This window comes from Lampetra fluviatilis, chromosome 3, assembly GCF_964198595.1.
Source record: "Lampetra fluviatilis chromosome 3, kcLamFluv1.1, whole genome shotgun sequence".
NCBI lineage: Eukaryota > Metazoa > Chordata > Hyperoartia > Petromyzontiformes > Petromyzontidae > Lampetra > Lampetra fluviatilis.
The window spans coordinates 4,228,365-4,244,335 of NC_136277.1; the positions used below are offsets into that span (position 1 = coordinate 4,228,365).

Genomic DNA, 15,971 nt, shown 5'->3' on the forward strand with positions numbered 1-15,971 from the left:
GTAGGCTCACGTCGAGTAAATCGAAACAGGACAAACGACAGTTCTTCATTTTGTGTAATTCTACTGAAATCAGCCACTTTAAATGCAACACTGAATGTTGTCCGTAAACGATTGACTTCCGTATAAAGTTCTAATGCTATAAGGGATTTATATGCCTTTTGTGTAAAGTTGTAGTGCCATCAGGGACTTGCCTGACTGAAAACTGGCCAAATCGATCTAAAGGTTGCCCAAAGCTTGCGAGACACGCAAAGGCCCCTTCGCTCGATGGCAACGCGTTACCACTCGACGCCACCATCGGCTTGGCATCTCTCTCCCGCACAGGAACCACCCTCGCCTCTCCGTCTCCTTTGAGGTCACCCTCCTCCCAGGTGCATTCTCTCTCCCTCTGGCAGCCAGTCCATCAGCAGACTTGTCCATCCGTCATCATTCCCTTCTCGCAGTGTGATCTGTACAAGCCCATTTTGATTCCATCGACCCTCAATTTGATGACACTAAAATTTCGATTTAAATTTCGATTTTTTTGTCTTCACCTGATGACGGCTGCTTGCGTTGTGGCCAAAACGTCGTGATAATTTTATGTTTTACTTTTATTATTTTATTATTTCCCTTCTATGTTACTTGACCGAAAGAACCAAGAATTTGATGCCACTAATTTGTCCTTCCATTGTATTGGTCAGCGTCGATGTTTCCGATCCGTGTTGTGATGGTGGTCGATGTGCAACGCTTGAAAACCGTCTTCATTGGGCACATTCGTATGTTGTCGTTTCTAAATCAAATTGAGTTTTGTATAATCAATCCATCTTGCCGTTGTCTATTAATGTTGTTGTTTTCAAGGGGGGCCACTGCCTGCTGGTGGCAAAGAATCTTGAGAGCCTTGAAGACTCAAGCAGCTGTGGCAGTAAAAATTTTGATTTAAAGCTTTCGTGACTGCAGGGATTCATCTTCTTTGTTCTTTCGGTAAAGTCACGTAGAAGAGAAATAATAAAATAATAAAAATAAAACATACTAAAGTACAATTCTCACGACGTTTCGGCCACAATGCAAGCAGCCGTCCTCAGGTGAAGAACAGGTCTGTCGGAAAGACAGCGTCTGAATGACGTCTGTCGGAAAGACAGCGTCTGAATGACGTCTGTCTTTCCGACAGACCTGTTTTTCACCTGAGGACGGCTGCTTGCGTTGTGGCCGAAACGTCGTGAGAATTGTATTTTATTATGTTTTATTTTTATTATTTTATTATTTCCCTTCTACGTGACTTTACCGAAAGAACCAAGAAGACAGCTGTGGCAGATTCGGGCAGCCACACGACGCAGAGCAAGCCACGTGTGCTTCCTTGACCATCGTGGTGAAGTATCATCCACAACAACCACCCCCATAACCAACAAGATTTCTGAGGCAAGCCCCCAGTAGATGTACTGGGCATCTGTGAAAAAGAGCTTAATAGCTCATCGGATTCCTCCAGTATAAATCAATATTCTGATTCAGTAGCTCTGGTTCCCCCAGCCACCCGGTGAGGTGAAGAAGCATGGGGTGGATTTGACCTTCGCCACACACAACACAGGGGACTCTCTGTGGCCAATCAAATGTCGCTGGAATTAAGACGGAACTGGCGGAAATAAATTAAATCGGAACATAGTTGGCCTCCATGAAATGGGGGGGAACAGGTTCTCCCCCTTTACCGTCAAGGCTCTCGAACCACTGCAAGTTCAAATTCGTTAAAATATAGACTTCAACAACGAGAGCTTAGCTTAGCAAGCGTAACTCAAAATAATCATGAGCGTCGTTATGGAGAACATAACTAGCACAAGAATCAGACAAGGTCTCCTTCACGTTGAGGTCTTCACGTGAAAAAAAACATAGTTATACTTCCTGCCAACCACTCAACTTAACATAGTATTCTATTGTCCTCTTATTGCAGTTATTGAATATTTATAGAATATATTGTTCTTTATAGCTGCTACACTGTTTTAGAGGAAAGCTTGAAAGTAAGCATTTCATTGCACTGCGCACACTTGGTTTTATCCTGTGCATATGAAAAATAAACTTTGATTTGATTTGAACTTTCCGAGGACTGCATCATTTCTGCACCAATTGCTCAGACTCTGGACCGGTTTCTACATAAAGTCTCAGGAGCAGTCAGGCTTGCTTGAATCCATGCTGGTGAACTGTCGCTCATATAGCAAGGACCCTCGCTTTATGATACGGGTTTCAGTTTGACAAAAAATTACAATATCAAATTTACAATATAAAATTATATTATTAATAGAACCGCGTCAAAACCCATATTGCAAAAAGGGTTCTTGCCTGAAAGATCAGCAGTGCAAGCAAGCCTGACTATGCTGATGAGATAATGTGTGTCGAAACCGATCCATAGTTTCCATAATAGAGTTTTTTTTGGGTTAGAGCGCTTCAATTTTACGCGTACATTTTACGCGATCTAACCCAAAAAAAACTATTATGGATGATATTGTAGCTTGTCAATTGTACAATGATATTGGTCGCGAAAGCCTACGTGTTAAACCTGTCCATAGTCTGCCTGTCCTGAAACAATGCTGTTAAAACACTCCCACAAGGCCACGCGGCTGATGGCTGGTGGAAGAAATACTTTCAATGGATTTATGTGGAGATGGATATGTGGAGGAGACACGCCGTTTATTTATGAAACTGCACTTCCAGTTAGGTGATCATCGGTAATTCAGTGGTTCAGGAGAGAGCTGGTGCAATGCGTGTACTGTGAAAGAACTGGGATTGATGAAATTAGAGCTCGCAAATTGCAGTTAAATCGAGCTTTGGTGATGCTAAGGGTGAGGAATTTGCCTTTCAAAATGTGTTTGGTCGAAGAGACCGATGCAAAGTCACGGCCATCATTCCCCACCATCATTCCCCACCATCATTCCCCACCATCATTCCCCACCATCATTTCCCACCATCATTCCCCACCATCATTCCCCACCATCATTCCCCACCTCACCTGCGCCTGCAGCTTTTGCAGCTGCGCCCGAAGTTCCACGCTCTCCTGCTCCTTCTCATCCAGCTGATGGGGCAGATGAACAGTCCTCAGTTTATACCCTCAGCACATGCTTCGAAAATAGCAATACAATCATTATCAGCTTGCGGCCTTGCACGCACAACATATGCCGCCTTCTATTATCAGCAGAGGCACGGGATAACGCTTAAGGGACTGTGTTGGTACTCGGAGATAATTTTAACCGTGACTGTGGCCATTGGCAATGGCGGAGCCAGGATTTTCAGGTAGGGGGGCAACCCCTCTAGCAATGAAAAACGATAGAGGAGTTGTTAGTAAGTAAGGACTTGTCCCTTGCTTTTTATTCGACGCGTGTGCGGCGATGGCGCAGCCATAGATCGAGGGTCGAATTCGAACCGTGAGTGATCGGTATCGCGCTCGCTGAAGGTGAATGCCTTCAGGGAAGTTGTGTCTACTGTATACGCAACTGCGCACAATTTTGAGTCACTTATAACTGCTTTGCCGTCACTTATTGCCAATTATGGACTCAGACTATTGTCCAATCATCTCATAGAGTCCCTGGCACGTAATAATATGCTACACAGTGGCAGTGGGGGTCGCAAAATGCCGATTTATTACTAATAAACCCCAATGATCCGATCGAAATTAGGGATTTCGATCGGATCATTGGGGTGGCACGTGCCATCCCACCCCGATGGCATCATCACCTCATTCACTATCAACACTGACTGCTGTATTCACTAACAGATGACGAGTATCTGTTACAAGAGACGAATACCCCTCCTGGATCACCTGGTTGTCCATGCAAGCCAGGTGTTGTAGTCTGTCAATGTTACATTGAATGAAGTGCAGTCGGCATGGGGTGCATGTCAATTGGGCGTGCGCGAGAGCACATCCTGCACGGATTCCATTCAAGCAAATAAATCCAAGTGATGTTTGGATCAATAACAATCTTGGCTTTGCTTTGTATTCGACATTTGCTGCAACGTCAGCGATGATATATTCAAGCATGTTTAACAGTACTTATATGTATAAGAAGTAGTACTACAGTAAAAAATATATAATATACAGAAGTATATTATATATTATAAAAGTACAATATTACTTCTAGATATAGCTTTGTATAAATACACACTTGCAAGCAGGCATCCTAACTCATCTGTAACGTAGTCACATTTGCAACGTAGTGACACTTGGGGCGGTCTGCAGGCAGGACGCGCAGCTGCTTGCTGAACGAGCCGAGGTCTGCCCCCGCACACTTTGCACGTCCAACACAAGCGCAGCGTGCCCCGTGTCGTTTGCGTCTGCGGTGACGTTCCACACCTACGCTCGGCATGGTCGCCACCGGTCTGTGGAACTTCAGGGTCGGAGGCCACAGCCATATGTGTCCCGGCTAAACAAGCACTCCCGCTCCTCGTGGAAGCACCGCCTGATTACAACTCCACATCTGGAATATGCCTTTTTTATTTCATCTTTAAATGGTGAAATACGGCAATAGCCCGGTTTACGTCGAAGATGCGTTCCTGAAAAGTGCGCCGAATATTGAAATGATGTAAATCGGAGCAATATACAGGGCAGGCGGAGGCGGAGGCCGAGGCGACGGATACGAGAAGGGACGGGTGATGCTGTCAGTGACAGAAGTGTTTTTTTAAACATTACACTGTTTGAGGATCACAAACGTAGAGGTTAAATTTCCCTTTTGTTAAGCAAACCTCCGACGTCACTGTGAGGTTGGAAAATCAGTCAGGTAGAGCTCAAAAAGCCGCAAGCTGGTTCAACAAAGCACATTGTTGTGGCAGGCATGCACATGCCAGTAGCAGGCACACGCAACGAAGGATATTGTTGTGGCAGGCGTGCACACGCCAGTGGCAGGCATACGCAACAGAAGCTGCGTGTGGCTCAGCGCGGTGCAGCAGCCCGCGGCTCACCTGCTTATGCAGCACCATCATCTTACGGGACTGCGACTTGAGCAGCTCGTCCATGCCCTGCACCTTCTCCCGCAGGGCCGCTGCCTCTGCTTGAACCCTGCCGCAGCTGCACCCCAACACGGGCAGAGAATTAATTGAGAAACGAATGGATTCAATCAGTCTCTCTCCTCTGCCAGTGCTACAACTCACGGTGACCATCACCACCCCTGAACGTGTACCGAAGGCATTGGGAACTCCCCGCATTATTGACGATGAAATGAAAAGGCAAGGTTCAAGGTGCCACTCTGCAATGTATTGCTCACATCACTGCTGGAAGAAGAGCCCCCCACTAGGGGGAGATCTAGAGAGCCCTATGGAGAGGGAATTTTAGTCAATCGAGTCTTGTGGATAGCGTGTTGCGCCGAGCATTGCGATTGATCCGAGTGCACGAACTGCTCCAAAAAATAACAACCATCTCGATCAGAACATCAGTGGCAATCGATGTCATTACCTAGGCCGCAAATGTAATTGGAAAGCTGCGATGATTCATGTGACTATTAACACGTTTCGTTGAGGCAAGTTTTGGTGGAAATCCGCAGTAGGTGGTGGTTTTGGCGGAAATCCGCTCTTTCGGTAGCGAATTTCTTCTGGGTCCGCGCAGTAACGCGTTGCGGCTCTGCGCAGACGGCAGACTATCCGCTCACTCGGGCTAGGCGGCTCCGTCGTTATTACTGGCGCGCAATGTCGCCGCCCTCTAAGCCCTGTCATCCTAGGGGGACGACCAGGTGGATCTTTGTCCACGACACCCGCACACTCACCGCTGAAGGGTACCTGGCATGGTCAGATTCGGCACGTGTTGATGGCACGGGCAGCCTCCAGCATCCACAAAAGGTGCAGAAAAAAAATAAAAGGTCGGCTCACAGCTACGAGCAAAGTGTCGGAGCAGATAAAGTGAAGCAGGCGGGTAACATCGTGATGCGTCTGCCAGCCACCTTCATCTCACGCCAGATGACTTCTGATTGTTTCATTTTCAGGGGTCTAGTTTTTTTGACATCTTTTTTTTTGAAGTGGTATATTTAAAATCGAGCCTCCATCACTCTGCGTCGCCTCAACAGGTACCCAGCTTGGCACAAGAGCCGTGGCGACGTTGGTGCCACCGAGCGGTAAACCGTAGCTCTTGTGGCTGCTCCACGAGATCCGACGACGCAGGAGGGGAAAAGCGTCTCACCATTCGGACTTGGCCCCGTGCGAGCCATCGCCGACCGCGGTCAGGTCCGCGTCTCCGAAGGCGTCGAGCTTTGTCGAGCCGCTCGACGTTGCCCACGAACGGCCGGCATTGAGCGCCCCCGACGAGGTGGCCTGCACCGAGGCCTCGCTCGCGTGCTGCCCCTCCGCCTGCAGGGAGGTGGCCACGGGGTGAGACACTGCGGGAGGGGGGGGGGGCTCTTGCAACACGCGCGTACGCACGCACGCACGTACAATGGACACGACGTGCGTGTGAGGGTTGCTTGCCTGTGCACTCCCGCTGCTGCCAGACGTGTTCGAAGGCCTGTAGGCGGGCGGCAGTGTGAAGTCCCAGAGTCCAACTGGCATGGCGGTCGTTTTGGTCATGGCACTCTCCTGTGGCACAGAAGTGGCATGAGTGGGGCGAGTTTTTCTTGCGCGTCCACAACCCACTCATGGACATCACTCGACCGATCATCATTGCCCAGTACTGGCACCGCTTTTTCAAGGCACAGAATGGAGTATTATGAATACAGGGTTCACATGTGATTACAATGAGAAGTGAGTGAATTCCATTGATTAGGTATACTCAGTACCAGGATATGTGTATGTATGTTAAACTTCCTTCCAACCACAAGTAGCCAACCGTGCTAATCGGAGGTGCGAACATTTACAGAATCGGCACGAACTGTTTATTAGCAGAGACTGTATGTCAGTGTATGTTTTTTTTTTCAAAATGTTGGGCTATTGAGGTTAGGAATTGAGGTTATGGATCTGTGTTTGTATTTTAAACAAAAGTCATAGTTGTTGGGAATAGACCTAAAGGCTCAAAATGCTAAGTGGATAGTAAGAAACGGCACTGTTTGAGGTGTAACAGATGAGATTTTATAACATTGGCCAAGGTTATGCAAATTTGCGAAAATGGACACAGGGAGGGGATTCCCAAGTGCAGCAGTGGGAGGAATAAATCTGCAAGAGAAGCGTTTGGACCTGCAGTGTAGCGGTGGAACACCGCGTGCATCGGATGACACAGTCTGGCTGAGTCCTCGTCATGGGCGGAGGATTCAGAGTTAGGTTCATGGGAACAGTAGCCATGGTAGTAGCAAGAAAAGAGTTATAAGGAGATGACCGACTGCCAGTGAGTGAATGGAGTGACCCAGTCAGCACTGGATCATTAATCGGACCGCTTTGCGTTTCAACTTCAGGCAAATTTGCGCTTTGAATTGCAGTAGTAATAATTGTTCATCGTCAAAGAAGGCTTTGACATGGACAAGAAAACCACACTTTTTCAATACTTCCCTTAGCCAGTTTAGTAGTACAGCTATTATATGACAGCTCAGGTGAGATTGTTGTGCCAAGTAGGTGAATGGTTTCGCTCTGCATGAGAACATCATCATTAAACAAAACAGGAGGTACTGTGGCAGTGCCATCCTTACGTAATATCATCATTGACTGCGGTATTGTCCCTTGAACATGACCAGCACAATTCCAGCGCTTATTGTGAAGGTGTCAAACCTTCAACGACTGCATATATTGACCTCTCAGTTAGAAAGCTAGAAATCCGAACTTGCAGAGGAGACTCCAAATAATGGTATAGCACTGAGAGTGGTGTGCAGTGCCAGACACGACCAAAATACTCTACAAATGTCAAGGACTCTGACCAGTCACTCTCAAATTTGTTAAAGGCTTGAGCTCTACACATGAGATACATAAACCTGTAGATTATACTTGATGGAATCTCGACTGATGATCACTCAGAATCGCTGATGACTGCAAGTGACGTAGGAGCTGATCGTGGATGATATATCCCATCACTTTGTAAAGTCACGAGGTCAATACTCTTTGGTTCTTTCGGTAAAGTCACGTAGGTAAAAAATAAAATAAAATAAATCACGACGTTTCGATTGCAACACAAGCAATCATCAATCGAAACGTCGAGATTTAATTTATTTTTCTACCTACGTGACTTTACCGAAAGAACCAAAGAGTATGGATCCCTGCAGTCACAAAAACTTCAAGTCTAGATTTTTAACGAGGTCAAGGTGACAGGGTGATCATTACTGACACGGTATCGATCACCCTCTTTTGAGACCAGTAGGACCTTGAGGTAATTTCAAAACGTGTCTAATCTGACTGTGGGAAGGAATCGGTAGAGATGAGATGTTATTTGGTCATCAAAGTCAACTTTGTCAAAAAAATAGTCGCCAAAAAGCTTGGCCTCGTATTTTACGTCGATAATTAAAGACCCAGATTCATCCCTTATCAGTGGAGAGAAGTTTAGCAGATATCGTTTCAAACAGTTTTCGCAAACTATCAGGGCATAGGAGAGGCAACTGGACAGCTTCCTGCATTTGCGATTTTTAACAAGGTATGACTGGATTTACTTTTCAGGTTTCTATCTTTTCTCTTGTTTATTGACCAGGCGTATTATAATGAAGAGCTTTTAACCCAAGTTTTGTTTTGGGGACATTCAAGTTAGTTTAAATTGTAGGGATAAAAGTTATATTTCAAATGAAGTGAATTCGAAAACGAGCGTGCTTAGTGTAAAATAAATGTTTAGCTTATGCCAATGACAACTATTATGACTGCGATTTCAAAGTCATGCTTCTGCTGAACGTCAGCGTTTGCTTTATAACACAGATGACACTGGAAGCCTGGGATGCATGAAGGGAACTTGTCATGTTTTACAAACGAAACCAATTCAATTATTTTTACATTTGGAACAACAATACGTGTCACCTTGTCAAAACGTTTGCTTGATGTCAAAATGTAATTTCTGAAAAAGCTCTCGGGGTGTTAACGCATCAAAACTGAAATGAAACCAAAAACACATACCCGGTCACAATAACCCTCAGCGTGTGTGCACGCGCATACATGCATACTGAACGGGCATGGGTACACCGCACCGCATGTTGCGTGTAGATGAGCAATATTGTTTGTTAATGTGCTGCTTTGATAGGGGCTATGGCTGGTTGTGAACATGTTTGTGTGTGTGCTATGTCCGCTAACGGATCTTGTCCCAACACCGTGCAGATGAATCGGAGCGGTGGCGTAGCGGTTAGCGCTACGCTGCGCTACGAACCCGGCGACCCGGGTTCGATTCCCGCTCAAGGCGAACACCGGTGACGATTATCTGAACCGATCCCGGGCCTCCCCTAGGTCGACTCAGCCTCAAATGAGTACCTGGTGCGATGTGTAAACATCGCCGCTAGGGAGACAAAGGCGGTCGGGCGTGGTATTGGCCACCCACCCCCTCGTGTGCCGTGCCGGCCTTTATAGGTGCTCGCTAACAGCACTTGCCCCTACAGTCTGTTAAGGCTATACAGGGGATCTTTGTCTTTGCTCACTAACAGATCGTGTCCCAAAACCGTGCAGATGAATCGGAACTCTTTGTCTTTGCTGTACGCTCTGCGCAGAGACAGTGCGGGGTCCCGTGGCACCTACCACAATCTCCTCTCTGCTGACCGACTCCAATTCACCAGTGGCTTTGAGATCAGCCCAGCTCACGGCCTTGGGTTTCATTTCCTGTTAATGACATTTTAAGATTCACTTGAGATGAGAGAGAAACGCGTGCCACTAAGTACACCGATTTAAAGTCACACTCACGAGTATCACATTTAGATTTCATAACATTATGGTCTTATGTATGACTGGTCTCTCTGTGTGGATTAAACGACTCCAGAAAGTGACTTTTGTGTTTGTCTACATGTAAGTTGCCTTACAACACTTGAAATGTTTTTGGCCACAATCATGCGTCTTCTTGGTGCATCTAGGATGGATTGTGTGCTCAGAGATACCGGAAATATCTGGACAGGATTCAGAGAAAACGATTAGGACAAAGTTGTCGGTATAAATAACTTGTGCCGATGGGTTGTGTAGCCTGAATATTAAGCCATCACATACCCAAACAAATGTGGGTGGACGAAGGAGACGAACTGGTGTGGAGATCAATCCAGCACAAGAACACGTGGTGCTAAATTGACTTGCTGCTGGCTGGTATCAGATTGGCTTTTGTGGAGGAGGCAGCATCCCAGTAACATATCGAATGGCGCTGCTGGGCAGCTGGTATCAGATTGGCTTTTGTGGAGGAGGCAGCATCCCAGTAACATATCGAATGGCGCTGCTGGGCAGCTGTCATCGATAACCCTCCAGAAACAACAGGAGACATGTGATCAACGTTCACAATATTAAGCAGAGTTCGGGATTGTAAAAGCATTTGAATTTGGCCAGTTACTGAAGTCTGGTGACCCATAACAATGGAGTCTGTTCTATGACCTCACACCAGCAATCCTACACATGACTTAGGAGGCAAAAATGCTCATGATCTTTAAGCAACGAAGACTCTATCAACAGCAAATATCCACAGACTGAATTCTGTATAGAAAGTGCATTAATATGAAGGAGTGAACGTTCTACACATGTGCCACCACTACAGTCCAGTATTTGTGCAATGATGCATGAGGTGGTCTCTTTTTCCAAACAGACGTCAAAGCATAAGGAACGTGTCATCTTGCACGTGGAATAAAAATGCCCCGGATTAACAAGAGATGTCAACGGGCATCGTAGCCCTGCGTTCCCATTCACCTCCAGCTCTTCTTTCCGTTCCTCCGGCAGAGACTGCAAAGAGTGAGAGGAGCTGGAAGTCACCGAAATCTGTTTCAACCACAAAAACAAATCACATCGGTGAAACACGTTAGAGCTGCCTCCACGACAGCCCAAGTCACATGACGCACAGGCTGGGCCATCGATGGATACCCCCATTACAATAGTAGGGAGACATTGTAGGAAAAACAATAGTGGAATTCAAAGGGCTCTGCGCAACACATTATTTGGTGATACTGCGTTGGCAGTGGTGCACTGCACAAACAAGAACAAAAAAACCTCAACACGTTCATCAATAAACCTGTGGCCTCAAAAAGAAAATTGAATAATCCACGGCGTTTCAGGCAATGGCCATTATTGCGAGCACACCAAGGCCAGAGGTAGCACATTTACCCACTTATTACATGATTACAATACACTTGTTACATATTGTAATAACCGCTCTCCTGGTACATAGCCGGCGTGATTTGCTTTCAACATTCCATGATGCGTCGTCGGCTGAGGTTACGCATATCTCGCGGTTATTGTCGCGCGCGCGGTCTTTGATGAGACCCCACAAAAAGAAACTCCGGCTTCGTCAGGTGAACGTGGGGGTCGCACAATTGTGCCACCTTGGCCAATCGACGGCACACAAGTCACTTGTGACTGACCACGTACTACACGAGGCCAGTGTCAGTAGAAATGAGTCGGGTCGCTGCGAATGGGCGCCATGGTGGCGAGATGTTTACTACCTGGGCTGGTATACGGAAGGTCGTTTTTGCATGCCTCTCTCCCAGTGGTCACGTGGATTTAATTCTGGGTCCTCGGGGTTTCCCCTCCAAATTTAGAAACATGCATTTAGAGTACTCTTTGGTTCTTTCGGTAAAGTCATGTAGGTGAAATTTAAAAAAATCTAGAATGCATTTAGAGAATGTATTTAGAGTATTTGGCTGCAATAAACTTCCACGTGCTAAGCCACTTTATTGAGCTATCATTAGAGGCCAGGTCGCTACTGAAAAATAGCTAGAAAGCGCTGTGGGCCTCACCTGTCAGCATGGAATATTTTAATTTTAAATGGATCGGTGTATTTTAGTGACTATTTCTGCAGACAGAAGGGAATGTCGCAGGGCAAACGAGGAACATTAGAGGGTAGGGGAAAAGAGACAGACGGAGGAGAGAGCGGAGAGAAATGTCAACAAGTGATTGAGAGGGGATGCTGAGGGATAAGGGAGGGAAGCGATGGCAAGTTTCACTGACGGCCCTCGCAATGCCAGAGGCACCGGGAGACGATTGAGGACGGGAGAGGGACAAGGAAACATACATTCAACTGGCACATTTAACAATTGTGAGGCTGAGCACGGTCACTTGATGAAGCCATCTTCCTGAAGCGTCCATGGATCACCCGTTTTAATAAGAACGTGACTATACTCTTTGGTTATTTCGGTAAAGTCACGTAGGTAAAAGATAAAATAAATTAAATCACGACGTTCTGGGCGCAACACAAGCGTCCGTCAAAACGTGACGACATAAAATATCAGTTGATAAAAAAAAACACATCCTTATATTCAGGAATGGGTGGGAAATGTAAGTTTCACCGCAACAAAGGATTTAACAATTGTGATTGGACACACACATTCTGGATTTACAATTGACCATTTTTTTGCAAAATTTGTATTATTTTATGCAATCGCCGGTGTTGGAGAAGCAAATCAGAGTGGATAATCCCAGGCAGAGAGCAGTGTGCGATGTGGAATGCGAGCTGCAGCCAGCTCTCCGTGAGCGTGGAACCACGGGGGAATGTAAAGTGGAGGGTTAAATCAGGACAAAATTACAATTTAACATTTATTCATGCATTTCAAAATTATTTACGCTGGGAAGCCCTACGTTATTGAGTTTTGCAGGGATGTCCCTCACTAAAGGGCACATTTTTTTTTTATTATGATATTTTTTTATATTTACACATGTGGACAACTATACTGTCAATCAATAAAATCCAAGAAAATCATGAAGGTTTTAACGTCTCATCTAAATGGACCATAAAAGTGCATATTTAATCTGAACAAATATGGGGGGAAAAGTCACGAAAATTAATTATGTTAAAATGTTAAAATACAAATGAGAGGCAGTGGCTGGGTGGCCCATGGACTAGAGCGCAGCGCTGAGAGGCTGGGTTCACATCGGGGTTACAGCCACCTTGCCACGGAGCTGGTTGGCAAGTGCAGCGAGCTGATGATCGCAGTCACCCACGACTGCACCGAATAAATGTACATACAGGTAGTCCCCGAGTTACGATGGTCCGACTTACGATATGACGATCTTACGATGGCGATAGCGATACGACAAAATTGCCATCGACAACCTAACATCGTTCAAGTATGCAGACGACGGACAGAATCTTAGTGAGTACAGTACAATATGATACGTTACGATACGTTCAATGCATGTGTGATACGTAGCTTTAGCGATTTAATTTTAGGGTTACCACGATACGATACGTTCAATGCATGTTAAAAGTTTTTATAGCAGATAGGATTGTTTCCTGAAAAAAACTTTCTATTAAATTGCAGTTCATATAGGTAGGCTAAGAATTTACCTTGTTGTTTTACTTTACATTTTATTGTGCAATACAGTATTGTAATTAATAAATACATAGAGTATATAGTTTATACAGTACGATATTGTAAATTGCTCTGTTTTGCTAAATTATCACCATTCTTTAAGACTCCAAGGTAGGCTAGGCCATCTTCGACTTACGATATTTTTGACTTACGATGGGGTCGTCGTAACGCATCTCCATCGTAAGTAGAGGACTATCTGTATTTTACTTACTTTGACTCCCCAGAATCCCTCCCCTGGGGATAGAGCAGCAGGAGGGATGGATCAGGAGGGGGGGGGGGTGCCGACCTTACAGAGCCTGGCCGCTCGTCCACCGTGGGGACGGTGCTGCTGACTCCGGCCCCGTGCCGGGCTGGCAGAGCCTGGTTCTAACAATCGTCGGAACACGGCACGATGTCCCCCTGCCCAAGGGCCCTAGGTCAGTTCCCATTACTGCTGGTATCCACGTTACCATGCAAGGGGCCAGTTTCTCCATGAGGATAGCAACCACTGACTTACCCGAGGAAGTTCACAAGCCAAGTCAATCCCCTTCGATATTTTAGGGATAAAAGTTTAATTTTAGATTAAGTTAATTCTAAAATGAGTGTGCTTTGTGTGAAAATAGCTTTTTATATTCAGGGATGGGTAGGAAACGTAAGCTTCACCACAACAACCAGGGTAGAGTCTTGGGTTCAAAGGTAACGTGTGATTTGACACCCATTCTGGACAATTGACCCTTTTTTGCAAAAATGAAATTATTTTATGCAATCGCTGATAACCAAATCAGAGTGAATAATCCCAGGCAGAGAGCACTGTTGCGATGTGGCATGCAAGCTGCAGCCAGCTCTCCTTGAGCGCGGATATTTAGACCGGCAAACCGCACGATTCCGAGTCGCACGTGCCCGCCACGGTGCTACCCGGCCAATGTTTTGTTCGTACCCCAACAGAGCAGCGAAATAGAACTATTGACTCCATGCAGCCAGTGCCGGATTAAGCTAGTGTGGGGCCTGCAGCACATGTTATAAAGGGGCCCTAAATAAAAATAAAAACACAAATATTAAAACACACATTTTTAACTTGCTTAGTAAAGTAATTGTATTTTTTCATTTGCTATACATAAAAGTTGAATGCAGTATAGTACTATAGTAATAGAGCAAGCGCAGAATCACTGAACCGGCGTTGATAACTTGAAAGCATTTAACGCGGGGCCCTTGAAAGTGCGGGGTCCGTAGCATGTGTAGCTACTTTTGCTACGAGGATAACGCTGGTCAAAAAAAAAAAAATTCTGGCCTGGACTTTTGCAGCTGTTTTAGACTAATTTCAGGGTGCTGATTCCAAATCTGAGCTCAGATTTGTTCTATCACATCATTTTTATGCTATCGGCATACCCCATTTTCATTGATTTTACCCGAAATTAACTCTGTCACTTATGATTGCAAGTTGTTGCGAGTCAGTGACTGCTTTAGTGTTCAAATATGGTGCTGTATTTTTAGGATAGTGTGTTTATAATATCAATTTATGTAGATATCCACATTTATTTAATATTTTTCTTCTGCAGTGTTTATTGAAAACACAATATTTGATATCTCAAAAACCTGATGTTATAGATTTGGAATCAGCACCCCAAAATTACCTTAAAACCGTTGGAATACCTTATGCCAGAAAAAGTGTGTTGACCAGTGTAATCCGGCACTGCATGCAGCGCAGCTTAGCGGGGTGTGGTTACGATATCAAGCTACCTGAAGAGGCAGCTAGGCAACCAACGGCCCTATTCGGTGAGCAATCAACACCGCAAGACGCTGCACATGCGGATATTTCTTGGTAGAATCGTACAAGACATTTTCGCAGCCATTTGATAAACACCCGGAGCAGCTTTGGAAAACTGCAACTCTTGTTCGGTGAGCAGTCTATAGCCACTGCAGAACAATGCCCGTCCTTGCTCTGCCTATATATAGAGGACGCTAATGTGCAGTGTAATCACCACATCAATCTGACGTCAAAATCAAGGCAAGGGAATTACGAACTGAATGGGGTTTTTTTTCATGATAATGTATTGCAGCAGGACTGAGTGATTCACGTGCGTGTCTGGAGCACTGAGTGGCCTCGCTAAGATGGACTACAACGGAATTTTTATGTAGATTATTTTTGTCATCGACGGATATACCGCACGAAACACAGGTGCATTCTATAAGAAAATTACTCTATTGGATATTTGCACTTTGCTAAATTTATGACACAATGCGGTAATGAGAAAATAGATAAATCGTTCTCTCTGGTTCTTTCGGTAAAGTCAGGTAGATAGATATTATTTTTTCTAGTGAGTATGAATTCCTGCAGTCACGAAAGCTTCAAATGATGATAAATCGTAGATTAAAATGAAACGCATTCACGTAAAAATCAGAGCTGCCAATGGATGGCAACTTCGCTTCTTCAAAATACACAGTCATGTCGAACAAAGCCTTCTCATATTCGCTCCCCCACATTAAAGTAAACATTAAAGTATTTTGTACAAAAAGTAATACCCACAATAGGAAGTAAACTGGAGGTTGATGCTCTGTGTAATAGCCCTTTCTTCCAAACAGACACAGAGAGAGAGAGTAGGGAGACTTGGCACTGTCAGGGCCATGTGAGAGGGAGTGAGCGTGGTCCACACAATGGTCAAACACGAAGCGTGTGCAGCC

The 15,971-nt window shown here is 45.4% G+C and overlaps 1 protein-coding gene across 3 annotated transcripts in view; it reads right to left on the reverse strand.

The window, feature by feature from the left end:
- The window catches only part of LOC144951713 (uncharacterized), a 71,875-nt gene that overhangs the window by 9,391 nt on the left and 46,513 nt on the right, over positions 1-15,971 (reverse strand). For all 3 annotated transcript variants that reach the window (XM_078882048.1, XM_078882057.1, XM_078882039.1), the window contains 6 exons: positions 10,699-10,767; positions 9,559-9,639; positions 6,403-6,510; positions 6,119-6,285; positions 4,912-5,017; positions 2,969-3,031 (listed from right to left, as the gene is read on the reverse strand). In XM_078882048.1, the coding sequence (XP_078738174.1) occupies positions 2,969-3,031; positions 4,912-5,017; positions 6,119-6,285; positions 6,403-6,510; positions 9,559-9,639; positions 10,699-10,767 (594 nt within the window). The remainder of the gene's footprint in view (positions 1-2,968; positions 3,032-4,911; positions 5,018-6,118; positions 6,286-6,402; positions 6,511-9,558; positions 9,640-10,698; positions 10,768-15,971) is intronic.